At 38.4% G+C, this 14,748-nt stretch overlaps 1 protein-coding gene across 1 annotated transcript in view; it reads left to right on the forward strand.

Annotated features, from left to right (window-relative positions):
• ARMC3 (armadillo repeat containing 3) overlaps positions 1 to 14,748 on the forward strand; it is a 79,607-nt gene that overhangs the window by 41,484 nt on the left and 23,375 nt on the right. The window contains exon 11 of the mRNA XM_069458847.1: positions 13,779 to 14,028. Within this exon, the coding sequence (XP_069314948.1) occupies positions 13,779 to 14,028 (250 nt within the window). The remainder of the gene's footprint in view (positions 1 to 13,778; positions 14,029 to 14,748) is intronic.

The raw sequence follows: 14,748 nt of genomic DNA on the forward strand, positions 1-14,748 counted from the left end.
ACAGACATCTTGATTTGATATGAATTTTCCTGGGTTCTATTGTTTCACAATTTTATATAAAATCATAGAAAATTAGGATGGGAAGTGGTTCTAAAAGGGGCTGCCTTCAGATTTCCTCTTTTAGTATCTGTTTTACAGACTTTTGTCATCTGAATCTATAGTTCCATTTTGTCAATATAGAAAGATCAGTTAGGCCTAAATGATGCCTGACTTCTTCCCTACTACAATGAACTTTATTTTTGTAATTTGATTTCATTCTTATAAATTTTTAATTGCAGTTATTTCTTCAACCTATTATATACTGTCTGTTCTGTTTTTTTTTTTTAATTTGTATTTGATAAGGGAAATGAGACATGTATGAAAGTGGTTTTCTGGATGTTCTTTGAGGTCTATATAATTTTTACTTTGGACTTTCTGAGTTAAAGAATATTGAGAATAAATGTTTTTGATGAGGCTATGGAGTTAGATTTGACACATCTGTGCCAAATGCTAACGGCTGGAGTTGAAACAGATTCCACAGTCAACCAGAAGGAATGAACACAAATAAGTCACATTGTTGATCCTTCTAGCAAGCCTCCTAGAGTATTAATAATGCCAAACACGACAGAAGTGACAACAAAGATAATTGGCTATTTTTTTTTTTTTTTTTTTTTTTGAGACAGAGTCTCACTCTGTTGCCCAGGCTAGAGTGAGTGCCGTGGCGTCAGCCTAGCTCACAGCAACCTCAAACTCCTGAGCTCAAGCGATCCTCCTGTCTCAGCCTCCCGAGTAGCTGGGACTACAGGCATGCGCCACCATGCCTGGCTGATTTTTTCTATATATATTTTTAGCTGTCCATATAATTTCTTTCTATTTTTAGTAGAGGTGGGGTCTTGCTCTTGCTCAGGCTGGTCTCGAACTCCTGAGCTCAAACGATCCGCCCACCTCGGCCTCCCAGAGTGCTAGGATTACAGGCGTGAGCCACCGCGCCCGGCCGATGATTGGCTATGTTTAATAAAAAGTGTTTTCTGCTCAGCTCATCTTTAAAACACTGTTAGCTTAAACTCAGCACTGGCGAGTGTCTCCAGCATCCCTTTGAGAAGCAGCCCATTCCGTCGTCTCTCCTGGCAAAAATCGGGGCTTCGCTGCTGGGCTGGTTGGAATTGGACCTTCCTCATTGCTTTTCTGTCGCTCTAAGTAGTAAGGGAAGGAAGCAAAGACCCAGAGCTGAAATCCTCCAGGTGCCTTTGGCAACTGTTTGGGCATCTGATCATTGCTAGCTTAGTTAAAAAAAAAAAAAAAAAACTGCATTTAAGCACTGTTAATACTAATTCTGTGTATATTAAAATGTAACCCCTTCTCCTACACTCATACTTTGATATGCCGAAAATGATTTTCTAATTCTTCAACTCAGGGCATCTTCTGGAATTGGAAGCTCATTTCAGGCATTGAGTAATCACTGGTGTTGCTATGGTAACATATAATGTTGGTGCAGTTTCCTTTATGTAATGGATTTTTGCCTGGAAAGTTGTGGGTAAATCAAAATTTCCTAAATTAAAGAAAATAATCAGCCAGGGAAAGGAGAAACATACTTTGTGGTGACTATTTCTGTAAAACTCACAAATGCTTTTTGTATTAAGACATTTTTATAATCTGAAAGTAGAGTTTTATAATCTACATGTAAATTCATTTATAATCTGATTTCAGATTTTCCCACATCTTGCTTTCTCACAACAAGAAAACACTTAAATGTAATGAAATAGCTTAACAAGGAGCAATTTTAGTAGCAATGATAAAGAAATAACCAGACCATCCATACCCCATTGTGGAAGATTTTCAACTTTAAAATAATTTGAACATCACCTTAACCGATGCCAAGAGAACTTGCCCATTTGGTATTCTCTGTGAATGAGGCTTCCTAGATACTCAAGTTTTCTGGATAGTTCAAAATTTATTTCTTTAATCAACAAAACATTAAAAATTTATAATGAGTTTGAACTAAAATCTAAAATCCTTCCCTCTCGACCTTCTGAACTGATGACACTGTTATTAAACTTTGGTGGGGAGGGTCATGGTTGTCCTTTTGAGTAACTGGCTGTCACATGCTCCCCAGTGGTGTTTCAGGGCCCCTTAGGGGAGGTGGGACTACTTGCCCCGCTCGCCGAGTGTAGCTTCTGGGTGGCACTTCCTTTGGGCCTTGATGCATTTTGTTGACTCTTTATTAGACTCCTAATAACCATCGACTATTAATTCCCACTGCTGTCAGTGGATCTGATTGACTGAGCCTCTAACTTCCTCCTTGCCAAAGTTCCTTTCAAATCCCTTCCTTTCCCATTAAAACTTGGATACCAAGTGACCCAGCTTATCAAATTGTATATAAAAGCCATAAAGGAAAGCCTGAGGCCTTTTCTCTAAGTATATATTTTGGTTTCTCAGAGGCCATTTCTTCCTCCCCTTTTTTTTTTTTCTTCCTGATAATTCTCATGTATGTTCTGGATATGTGACGTTTCCAGGTATTTGAGTTATTATGAGTGAGATTGTAGTTTAAAAATTGTTAACAAACATGAATCCCTTTACTTACAAATAAGCTAATGTTGTGGAGTAAAATGATGAAGAGTAAAATGCACCATAAAATATATTCTAGAAGTTGTTCAACTTCCAGGAGTATTTTGCCTTAGGGCTTTTGTGGTGACCTCCCTCTTGCCTGCAAAGCTTTTTCCCAGACAGCCTGTGGCTCACTCCACACTCCCTTCAAGTCCTTGTTCCAGCGTCACCTTGGCAAAGTGACCATTACTACACTGTTTAATATCGTGACCCACACGCATATTCTCCACCCTCCTTCCTTGCTGCCCTTTTCACATAAACTTATTATCTTCTAACATACTGTATAACTCACCTATCATATTTATTATCTATTATTTATTTTCTGTTCCATCATCGCCACCAGCATCCATGAAGGGAGCGACCTTTGTCTATTTAATTCACTGATGCATCCCAAGCATCTAGAACAGTGCGCGCAGTAGGCGTTCGGGAGGAAACAGGCTCACAGCAAATAGACAACCAAAAGCAAAGGACAGTGAGGAAAACACAGTCTCTTTGACATCAACCAAGGCCCATAACTTAAAACAAAAAGTAATCATGAGTGTTGTTTTGTTTGTTTTTATATAATTTGGATCACAGAAGCAACAGTGGAGGCTCACCTAGAAAAGCCTTCTGTTGATACTTTTCAGTCTGTATTTATCTGCAGAATGAAGGCTTATGTGGGTAAAAATATGAAAAGGCAATGAATAAGAATAAAAGTAACTATTTGAAGGCATAGTAAAGAGGACAGCCAGATTCACTTATTAGAAGTGAAAGAAGGAGAAAGAAAAGTAAAATTATTTTTAAGTGAATAAATGAAAAGTGAATAGGCTAAAACAATGCCCATATAAAGGATTAAATGGCAATGGAAACCAAGAAGCAATAAATAATTCTATATAAAAATGTAATCCATTAGATAATTTGGACACATATCCTTTCTTGGTACACTGCTAATCTCTTTGGCAAGTTTCAATTTGTAATACTTTTTGGAAATGAGAAAGCTGTTAATTTTTGAAATAGGAAATATTATTTTCAGCTAAATTTTATGTTATATTTACCCTGAATGCTTCTATCCAGTTAATCGTATCAAAATTCTACATTATTTATGCAAGTACTGAGAGAATTATTCCTGGTTAATTTAACATTCTTCTGAGGAGTGGATCCTGCATATTATAAGAATATTTTAAACTATTAATTTATAACATCACTGCCATCTGTTGGATCTGATCAGAATTAGAGAATAAGTTATCCCAAGAATAAAAAGGGTTCCGTGTTTCTTACATCCCTATGGCAATGCTAACTAAAATTTGGCCATTCATAAACTATGAAAATATTAGAAAATTAGTATAAATATTGGCTAGATATTTTTCAAAAGATGCAATTATTTTAGGAAACAAAATGCAGTGAGTAAAATAAAAATATAAAAAGTAATAACTATTTTAATATGTATAGATAAGTGAAAACTGTGGTTTTGCTATAGTATAAATACATGATCAAGTCTCCATTGTTTATACATAGATCATACCCTGATTCTTCATACTTAATACTTCGTAATTCTTAGAGACCCTTTCATCTCCATTTTTTTGTTTCTTATTTTTTTACTTCTTGTATCCGCTTCTTGGTTTCTCACAGCAGCAGAGACCCAGAAAGTTCTAAATGGTAGCACACAGAGTGGTTACTTAAAATGACTGGTTGCTAGGCCACTGCCAGCCTCCCCAGTACCACAGAGAGCTCTGCTTAGGGACTGTCTTGCTGTCATGTGGCCTATGGTCAGGACCACCCAAGGGAAATGACGAAATGAGTAAGGAGCACACCCCAAAGGCACTCCTGAAAGAAGATGGAATGCCCCAAAATTATATGAATGTGCATTTGAGTGCTTTGGGCACTTTTGAATATCCTCATTATATACGAATGACCTGTCATTTTGTATCACCAGTATTAAAAATTATTTTTGCTAACAGAAATAAAGCATTAACTAATTTTAATATCTACTAAAATTATTCGTGGATCATCACGCCTAAGAAAGCTGTGCAATTTGTAGAGAAAGATCTAAAAAGTATGCCACATACAGAATTTCATGAAAAACCAGTACTGCATTTAGTCAGTGGCCAAAGTCCTTACCAGTCACGTCAGTGTCACCAGGGAGGGGCATGATGGTAAGTGATTTCTTGGAATATTAAATCTCACTAGCATATATAGGAAGCATTTTTCAAGCCTTATTTTTAATTCCCATCTCATTAAATAAAGTCGGTGGAAGATAATGTATTAATACTTGTATATTTATTTTTACCATTACTTTTTTTCTTTATTCTGTAGATTTCAGGCTAATGCTTATTCCTTAGAATTGCCTATATTTTATTGTGGAATGAGGCTGTAGTGCAGTGAATGATGACGGTCATTCTGAAGGGGGTAAAAAAATCCTTCTCTTAAAGTTGGCAAAATACTACAAGTTTCACTTCTCCCTCTCCATCCCTCAGCAGGAAGAGAGGAAATGGCCAGACATGTGTACAGCTACCCTTTGAAAATCAGATTTTTAACGCCCTGCTCCCAGATCATATTCGTTGGCCAGTACTCACTTAGAATATGTAACCTTGTCACTTAGAATATGTAACCTTGTCACTTAGAATACTTTTTATTAAAGAAACATTGGCCATAGAAATAATCCAGAGTGACTTACAAAATTATAATGTAGTCTGATGAAAAACGCAAGCTCATGTTATAGGTTTGATGTACAGGTTGCACCTAATAATGCTAAAGTTGTACAGTTACTGTCTTTGTCGCATAGGGTTTTTCATAAGGAAAATGTTTTCAGCGAGTTCCATTTTCTCTTCTAACAATGAGAGGAACCGCGTCTTCATACTGACCCCTAGTGGTAGTTTGGGAGGAAATTGGGGGAGGGGCAAAAAGGTCCTGGAACGATTGCTCTGTATTTTAATGAAACATAGGGGCGGTAATTGAATTTGAAACACTCTCCAGTGTACCTAAAATAATATTTTTAAACATTCTTAAAATATTATGACCTGGAAAGCATTTCTTTGTGATGCTTTCTGAAGAGATAATATTCTACTGCTAAATGTGTCTTTAATGGATGCTTGTATTTGTCTTTGGCCCTTTTTAAGGTGTGGTCACTTAAAAATGTTTTGACAGATACAATGTACTGGTAGCTGGAAATCTGCTGTGCTATATAAGCATGTAGGGTAAATGTAGAACACCTGAACAAGCTAAAGTACTAAATCTCATTGCTATCATAGTTCCTGTAGAGTTGATTTTTTATTCTTGACTTTCTGTAATAGATTATTTTGTTTTAAATTCTTATTTATATCACCTTTTTGTATAATTCTAGATCCTTCAAATTAGAATGTTCACAATGAGTATCTTGCAAGATAACTTGAACTAGTTTCATAACTTTTTAGGAGGTTCGGTTTTGTATTTGGGATGATCTCTTAAAGTGTTATTGAATACTTTAAAAGGCCTTGGAAATTAATAGATAAAATAGATGGGAAGAGCCTTCGTGGTCAACTTGAGAATTATTCCCGTGTTATTTCCACCCAAGTTTACTGCGCGGATGCTTTTCATTTCTACCCCTGAGAGCCCAGATTGCTCTCTCTGCCTGATGGAATCTCGTTCAAACATTGGTTATAGTGAACTGGAAAAATCCTAATTGATTTGAAAAACATATAGAATTAAAAGCTGAATTTTGCAATAAAACAAGTTGATTCTACATCCCCGTTTTGTCTCGGTTGATGCCTACCCGACCTTGACAACAGTTTGAATTTGATTGGCTGCCAGTTTTTGAGGCTAGGTGAATCCCATAGAAGGTACAATTAGAAAATTATCTGCGCCACTTTTATTGCCTACAGAGCAGAGCTGCCCCAGCTAAAGCTCTCTCTCTCCACGCTAGCAGCTTCTCTTACACTTTATCTCCCGCTCAATGCCTCCAGGGCTCTGAAGGTCTCCACATTTCTCACCAGAATGTTCCCTTTGCCTTCATGATCTGAATTCCTCCAGCCCCGACAGCCAGCGCTCCTTGTACTCAGTGGGCACCTTGGCGGCGTCTTCCATTCCTCCCTCCCCCTTTGTCCCCGTTCCTCTCCTCCATCCCCTCTCCTCCGCCCTCCTTCCTCTGCCCCCTCCTCATGTCTCATCCCCTGGGAATGATATTGCGAAGCGAGTGGATTCTGTTGTTTGATTCTGAAAATTTGGTACTTTTTAAGCTTAAAAGATCGATAAATGGAAAAAGTAATGGAGTCAGAAGACCATGGTTTTACTCCTGTATCTGTTGATTAACTTGCTTTGTGAGCAAGTCTTAGTCTCTCTGAATGCTTTCCTTTTTGACTATAAAACAAACAAAAATGAATCTAGATAATCTACTATACTTTGGGCATCTAAGTGATCACCTCCTTTCTAGGACCACAGGGAGTCTGGAACTCAACTTCCGCTAGGGGCCAGATGGGATCTCTCTCTGTACAGCTTTTGTCATTTTATCCCCAAAGCTAAGGACATTATCATCTTGAACTTCGGTTTCTTTTGCAATTATCCTACCACGATTTGGGTGTCCTTTATGTGCTGGGCACTGTGCTACGCTGCAGGGACACGGTAGGGAAGGAGACAAAGGTTCCATGAAGCTGTTTGCACCAAGCTTAGGTTTTAATCAGGGAGACAGGCAGTACAGGAGGAATTTGAGAAAATTTTAGCAATTGCAGAAGTGATAAAGCATAAATTAAAAAGACAGCACAATGTCAGAGAGAGGGGCATGACCCCGGGGCCGTGAAAGGGGCCTGGGGAATAATATAGGGCTTGTCAAGGAAGGCCTCTCTGAAGAAGTGACATCTGAGCTGATAAGACTAAGCCAGTCCTGGCAAGTGCCAGGGATTTTTTATTTGCTGTCACCCTAGCGCATTCCGCATCCTTATTATTTAGTTAATAAAATCAACAATGTGGTATCTCTAATTACTTTGGGATTGTGTCCCTTGTCATCGACAGATATATAAATAGACCGATTTCCAGGCTAAACAAACATGTGGTAACTGCAAAAGTCATTTATTATGAACATCCTAACTCCTTGACCATTATTCCTATTTTATTAGGAGACAAGTCAGCCATGCAAAATGAAGAGAGTTGTTCTTTCTCGGTGGCGGGTAGTTAATTACTGGCAGGGCATCCTCGCTTTTGCAACAGAAGGTAGCATGTATGGAAGTGGAGGACTGTGATTGAACAGACAGGTCAATAAAGACTCCGTGTCATTTGTAAGAAAATTACGTTTGATTTCCCCAGACTTTGATTGACTGTCTCAAAATCGGCAACAGAAACATGTGTGCTGTTTGTGAAAGTGTGGGGTTGCACGCACCGTTTATCCTCTTCGCAGTTGTGCAGTTCTTTTTGAGAAACCGTAATGTTACAGTAGTTCTCACATCAAAATGCATTCTGAAAGTCTCCAAATGATACCTGCTAAGGCACATCGATATGATGGTACCAACTTGGTTTCACATATTTCTTAGACTATTTATGTATTTATCTGCATTTTTCTTATTTTCCTCTAGGATGCAAAACACCATTTTTTCCTGTGGCTGGGTTTTACTTCAATAATTGCATGTTACTTTAAAATCCTTCGAAAAAGCATTCGCCTGCAATTAATTGTGATTCTCTTCCTTAACAGGGAAAAGCTTCTTTAAATATATGTCTTTAAAAGGGGAGAATTCTCTTGGCTAGTTCTGTCAATGCTGGAGATCAGCCACGTTTGGGGGTGTGTATCCCAGCCTTCCGCGGCTGTGGGACTGCGGTGGGGCGACCGTTGTTTTGGACTCAGAAATTGCCCAATTTAGCGAGCACACTCCGCTTCTTGGATCATTACCTTTGCTGAAAAACGGGCTGGAACAAGAGTCAGGAATTCTGTTTACGGCATTCCCAATCTGGCTGTGATAACCAGGAGACATGCTTATCGTACCGGCCAGCGTTCCACCTGTACAGACTTACCGTCAGCCTGTCAGGCTTAAAAATGCCAACCCCGAGTCGCCGCCGCCTGTGCACTTCCCCTGACCGCTTGCAGCGTGTCTGCCGCCAACATGTCTTCCTTGGTGTGACAAAACTCACAGAGACATATGAAAAGTCATGCTGGTGGGAATGGTTGTAATCACTGTTAACAAACAAGGTTCTTATTGCCAATATTACCATCTGTTCCATCGGGTTCCACATATTACCCTGTATGTGGGCTCTGTTAAACAGATTTCTCTACTGCCCAAGGTCACCCTTGATTCATGTAACCAGACTCTGCAGATGGGTTGAATGTGAACCTCAAACAGCAGCGAGGATCCAATTCTGAAAGGTACCAAATGGTGTCATCTGGTACACGCTCAAATGATCACAGTCAACAATGTCTGCAACGACAAAATATAGACACCCTTGATATAAGAAATGGATATATTCCTAAGAAATTGTCTCAAGTGCAAAATTGTATTTATTGAACTCTGTCTGGAAATTACCACACCATATAATTGGAGAAGCATCAGTGGTAGGGAAGGAAATAAACTGATTTCAAGAGCAGCTGTAAGTGATAAAATTGGAAATCCCACGTTGTTGGGTCCTAACACTTCTTGCAAACTTAAAGCAGAGCTAAGCACTTTTTCCCTCCCTCCTTCTCAACACCCGCAGAGGTTTTCTCCGTCACTCACCTTGAGTTGATTCAAGTAAATTAAAATATATTGATCATCTCAGCCCCGGAGATACAAGTAAGACTCAAATATCACCTCTGCAAAGGGTGCGCCAGGTATAGACACAGCGCAGAGGAGGGAATGATTAACAGGGAGGAACAGTGATGGTCACAGTTGCCTCTGCAGAGGAAGAGACAGGTGAACAGGTAGTGAAGAGTGACCAGAGTTCTCCAGGCAGAAGGACAGGAGGCACAGGGAAAGGTGTTGGGGACCAAGGGAACACCAGTGCAAAACACAGACATGAATAGCATGGTATTTTCAGTGACCCATAAATAAATACTATTTGTGTATTTGAATTCTTCCTCAGTGATATTCTTTTTTTTTTTTTTTTTTTTTTTTTGTTGAGACAGAGTCTCACTTTGTTGCCCAGGCTAGAGTGAGTGCCGTGGCGTCAGCTTAGCTCACAGCAACCTCAGACTCCTCAGCTTAAGCAATCCTACTGCCTCAGCCTCCCGAGTAGCTGGGACTACAGGCATGCGCCACTATGCCCGGCTAATTTTTTCTATATAGATTTTTAGTTGTCCATATAATTTCTTTCTATTTTTAGTAGAGACAGGGTCTCGCTCTTGCTCAGGCTGGTCTCGAACTCTTGACCTCAAGCGATCCACCCGCCTCGGCCTCCCAGAGAGCTAGGATTACAGGCGTGAGCCACCGCGCCCGGCCCTCAGTATTATTCTTGATACGCTTTCTGTAAGTGATTTTTCATTGCCAGGCTTGGGCACCTAAATGAAAAACTGTGCTGGATTCGTTCCATAACAACTGCTGCAAAAATATTTTAAAATCGTTACTTTTCTCTGATTGTGAATATTTGTGCCAAAACATCATTTTTTAAAACAAAAAGAAATGCACATATTTATCACATGAATGCTCCAAGCTCATGTGAAAAAGAGACCTAGTTTAGGGATCAAGAAATGCTTTGGTGAAGAAAAGACATTTGTGCTGAAATATGAAAGATGACTGGGAATTGTGCAGGAGAAGAGTATGTCAGGAAGTGGGAGCAGCAGGGGGGAGTACCCCGAGGTGGGAAAGAGCCTGGCATGTTGAATGTCGCCAGAGAGGCCCAGGGCACGCACAGAGAAAAAGGAAGAGGCAGATGGGGTACGTGGGCCGCTCTCGCAGGGCCTCAGGGGCCACGGCAGAAATTTGGGGCTTTATCTTGAGTGGTGGGAAACCATGAAAGTTTTAAGCAGGGCAGCAATGTGATTATATTTTTAATTTTAAAAAGACGACTTTAGCTGTAAGATGGAGAAAGGAGGACGGCAAGAGGAGAGATGTGTTATATATGCTTTATGTATTATTTATATCCAATCCACAAGAGAAGATGTTGGTTTGGATTCAGGAGGATGGAGAGAAGGGAGAGATTTGAAAATATGGAAGAGAAAAATAGTCAGGACTTGGTAATAGACTGAGTACACATTACATGTCAAACTTCACCTCTGTTTACATATATCAAACGATACAAACTGAAATTTTTATACATTCCCATATTCGTTTTTTAGTTTAGTTTTTTTTTCAATTCACATTTTAAACTCTTACTTGATTGAACTCCAACTGGATGGAGACTAATGATAGTAAATATCAGAAAATATTTTCAAATCATTGCGATGACATATGGCCCTATAATTCTGGATTTTGTAACAAAGCAGTTTGACTTCCATCGAATTCATTTGGATAATGCTATACTATTTAGGAAACTGAAATGTGTTTTTAAAATATGACAGGCTTCAGCCTGTGTACATATTAGACAGGGAAAAATCAAACAGAATGTCTTGGGCTTGAAAGAAACAGAATTAATGCAATTCTTTTTTTAAAAAAGTACAAATTCTGCACTCTATTTCTGTAAATGAAATTAGTTTATTTTTTTGGTTAGGATTATAGTTTGATTTTTCCACCATAATAAGTTAATCTCAGTTATTCTTTTTATACTTATACAGAGCTGCACATAGCAAATTCCAGGCAGATACATACACATGAGGCAAGTTGTTCCTCCCAGCTGTGCATGCGTGATCTGTCTTCCTGCGCTGGCGTTTATGTTCAATTTGGTAAAAGCTATATTCCACTGTGCACTAGGATCTTTGGATTTTTAAACAGCTAGGTTTTTATGTATTTCCCTTTACTGTCTCCATAAAGAGCAAAGAAAAGAGCAGAAGGTAGAGTTATAAATGAACCAAGTCAAAATACGCCTTTGTACAGGAGAAAGAAGTAAAATCAAACAGAAAGGCTGAGTGCTCAGGTGCACTTGGTGTAAATGCCTGCCTCTCAATGACCCGATCTTTCTTAGCTTCTTAGTTTTCAAGAGAAACTAAAACGATGATGTGTGATCCTATGTATTCTTTAATTTTGCAAAAACTCCCTGATACACACGAAAGACAAAACCTTTGAGAGTTGATTGGTACGCATTTGTTTAAAATACTCCATCTTCTAGCACATCGAAGTATCTCCGTTGTATGCTCTTTTTTAACTCTCCAAGACATTTTAAAAAGTGAACATCATCAAAGGAAAAGCCACTAAATGACAAAGAAATCATGCCTTTTGGCCAAGGCATGTTCATAATGATTAAAAAATACAAAGTATTTGGTTTAAGCGACTGATTGCATTCAGTACCTGAAAAATAAGTCCAAGGAAAAAAACGGTTTTTGAAAAGGTTAAGCATATATAATTAATTAGAAAATCTGCATAATTTAAAATTCTTGCTGGCAGTTTTAAAAAAATATTCAACATTTCAACTGTAAAAATATGTAAGTAAAAATATGAGACGTTTCTGATATTTCCATTATTCATAAAATCAAATGACTACCATGTCAATTAGTAACAGGAGAGAGAATTAAAAGTGAGATTACCTTAAGAGTGTTTATTTTATCCGCTAGGAAAGGAAATTAAATGCTGGCCCTTGGGCTATCCTAGTGAGGTTCAGGGTCTTCCAACATTTTTGTATAAGTAAATTTTGGTTGTATGTCATCCAGCTATAATTTCATTTTCATTTTAAGGGACATCTTTCCAGAGAAAGAATGAGAGATACCACAAGAAGGGTTAAATGCACACCAAGGACTGGAGAATGAGTAGAAAGGGACTAGTCACTGCCTTTGCCTTTGTCTCAGTGTGGTCTGTTTGATGGACTGGTTCATATGAGCCAGGGAGGGGTGGCCTTTCAAGGTCAACCGTGAGTGACCCTTCATTCTCCAGAGCCGCCTCCTCTGCTCCCCTCCTTCCTGTCCCAGCCCTGTGTCCCAGCTCCCCTCAGAGTCACTTTGTGCATAATCACAGAACCTCCTTGTCCCCGGGCCTCTGAGTCTCCTGATTGGGATTTTATTTGCTATCTCCTCTTTGATGGACAATTGTCATGTCTGTTTTTGAGTTGCCAGTGCTCCTTCACACTTAAGTGATAGAAAGAACCAAATTAAATTTAATTCATCAGAACACAGAGTGGTGGGCTACATCACACCGCCCCCCCCCCTTTTTTTTTTTTCAATTTTGGTTATTATACGATCCTAAATGGAAAAAAAAAGATGTCAAATATAAACTTAAAAGAGATTTTCCTATTATTGGAGGAGGTCTCAAGTATTTTTTTTTATTGTCTTGACGATCTCTTACCATGATGATTTAAATGGATTTTTAACACATAATTTTAGATCTTCCTTTAAAATAAGGATGTTCTGTATATCTTATTGCTTAGAATATCTCCTATACGAAGCAATTCCAAACACTGACAAACATAGTGAAATAGTCTCCCATTCATTAAAATGCTCTAGTTTTTATTTTTACTATTATGAGTTTTTAAAGTGATTAGAAAACAAGGACTATAGAAAATACCGTGTTCTTAAAAGACGACTTAGGCTTTCTAATTATGAAAACAATGTTAATATGTTAATGATAACTGTAGTCTTTTTATACTAGAAACAGGAAATGTAGCTGAATATGCCTATATTACTGAAATTATTTATATCAATATCATGACTTTCATCTTTGATGTTTAATTTGTACAAAGCAGCATTCACATGCAAAATGATTTGCTGGTGTTAACCTCTGCCTGCAATTAACAACCTAATTTGAAGAAGGGGAAGACAAGCTAAAGAATTTTAACTTAAATCAAGAGTTTCCATGCTTGCTCATTCTTCCTGTTTCAGGCTTTATTTTCCCAACGATTAGGAATATTCTAATAGACTGTCTTTGAATGGAATTTCCAGATCTCCTAAGTATCACTGAGTTAAAAAAAAAAAAAAATAACAGTTGTACTGTAGTAGGATTTTTAAGAATTAATAGTCATATTTTTTTATAACCAAAAGCTGGAGAAGTAGGAAAAAGATAATTTATTAATAAATTCATTCACACCTGAAATTTTCCCAGACTCCACTTAAATCACCAGCACTCAATCCTGGGTTCGTCGCATGGCAAATTAATTTATTTCTAAAATCGTATTTCTGTACTCATTTGTTTTATAAGCTTAGTTGCATGCTCCAAAGATAATTTCTTGAGCTCAGATGAATCACATTCATCTCTCCTTCATTTATTCAGAGCTGCTGCCGAAGCCGATGGGATCGATCCATTAATAAACGTCCTGTCTAGCAAACGAGATGGAGCCGTTGCCAACGCGGCCACGGTGTTAACGAACATGGCCATGCAGGAGCCCCTGCGCGCCAGCATCCAGAGCCACGACATCATGCACGCCATCATCGGCCCCCTGCACTCTGCAAACACGGTCGTGCAGAGCAAAGCTGCGCTCACTGTCGCCGCAACCGCCTGCGATGTTGAGGCCCGGACAGAGGTGAGAGCTTTATTTCATAATAGCATTCATGCTCCCATTTTTCTGGTCTGTACCTACTGGTGGATTAATTTGAGACATTTTCAAGTGTTTGAACCTACCTGTCATTGAAGTCCTTCAAAATTGGTACGACAGTTTGGAAAATGAATCGCCATTTTTTTTTTTTTTAGCCAAGAAGATGAGCACATCAAATGTATTAACATAACCTAGCAATTCCATTTCTAGCTCTATACCTGAGAGAATCTCTTACCTCTGTGTACCAGGAAGCATTATTTTAATATCTAAACAACTGGAAACAAACCAATTGTCCACCTGTTAAGGGAATGATGAATAAATCGTGCTGTATTCACGAAATGGAACCTCATGTCCGTGAAAATGAACAACAGCTACATACATCAATGGATTTCACAAGCATTATGCTGGGAAAAAACAAGTTGTAGGAAAATACATACTTATAATTCCATTTCTATAGCATTCAGAAATACGAAAAACTAAGCGATATATTGTTTAGGCAGACATACATGTAAGTTAAAGCTATGAAGACAAGCAAGGGAACGATGGATTCCCAATTTAAGAAAGGGGTTGCCTCTGGGAGGAGTAAGGGGGGAGGTGACTGGGAAGAACACAGGGTTCAATGTCATTGAAATGTGCCATTTTTTTTTTTTTTAGAATTACTTTAATTTTATTTAGCTAAATCAGAGGTTTAACTGTTTTTTGGTTTTT

This window comes from Eulemur rufifrons, chromosome 25 (assembly GCF_041146395.1).
Source record: "Eulemur rufifrons isolate Redbay chromosome 25, OSU_ERuf_1, whole genome shotgun sequence".
In the NCBI taxonomy this organism is placed as follows: Eukaryota; Metazoa; Chordata; class Mammalia; order Primates; family Lemuridae; genus Eulemur; species Eulemur rufifrons.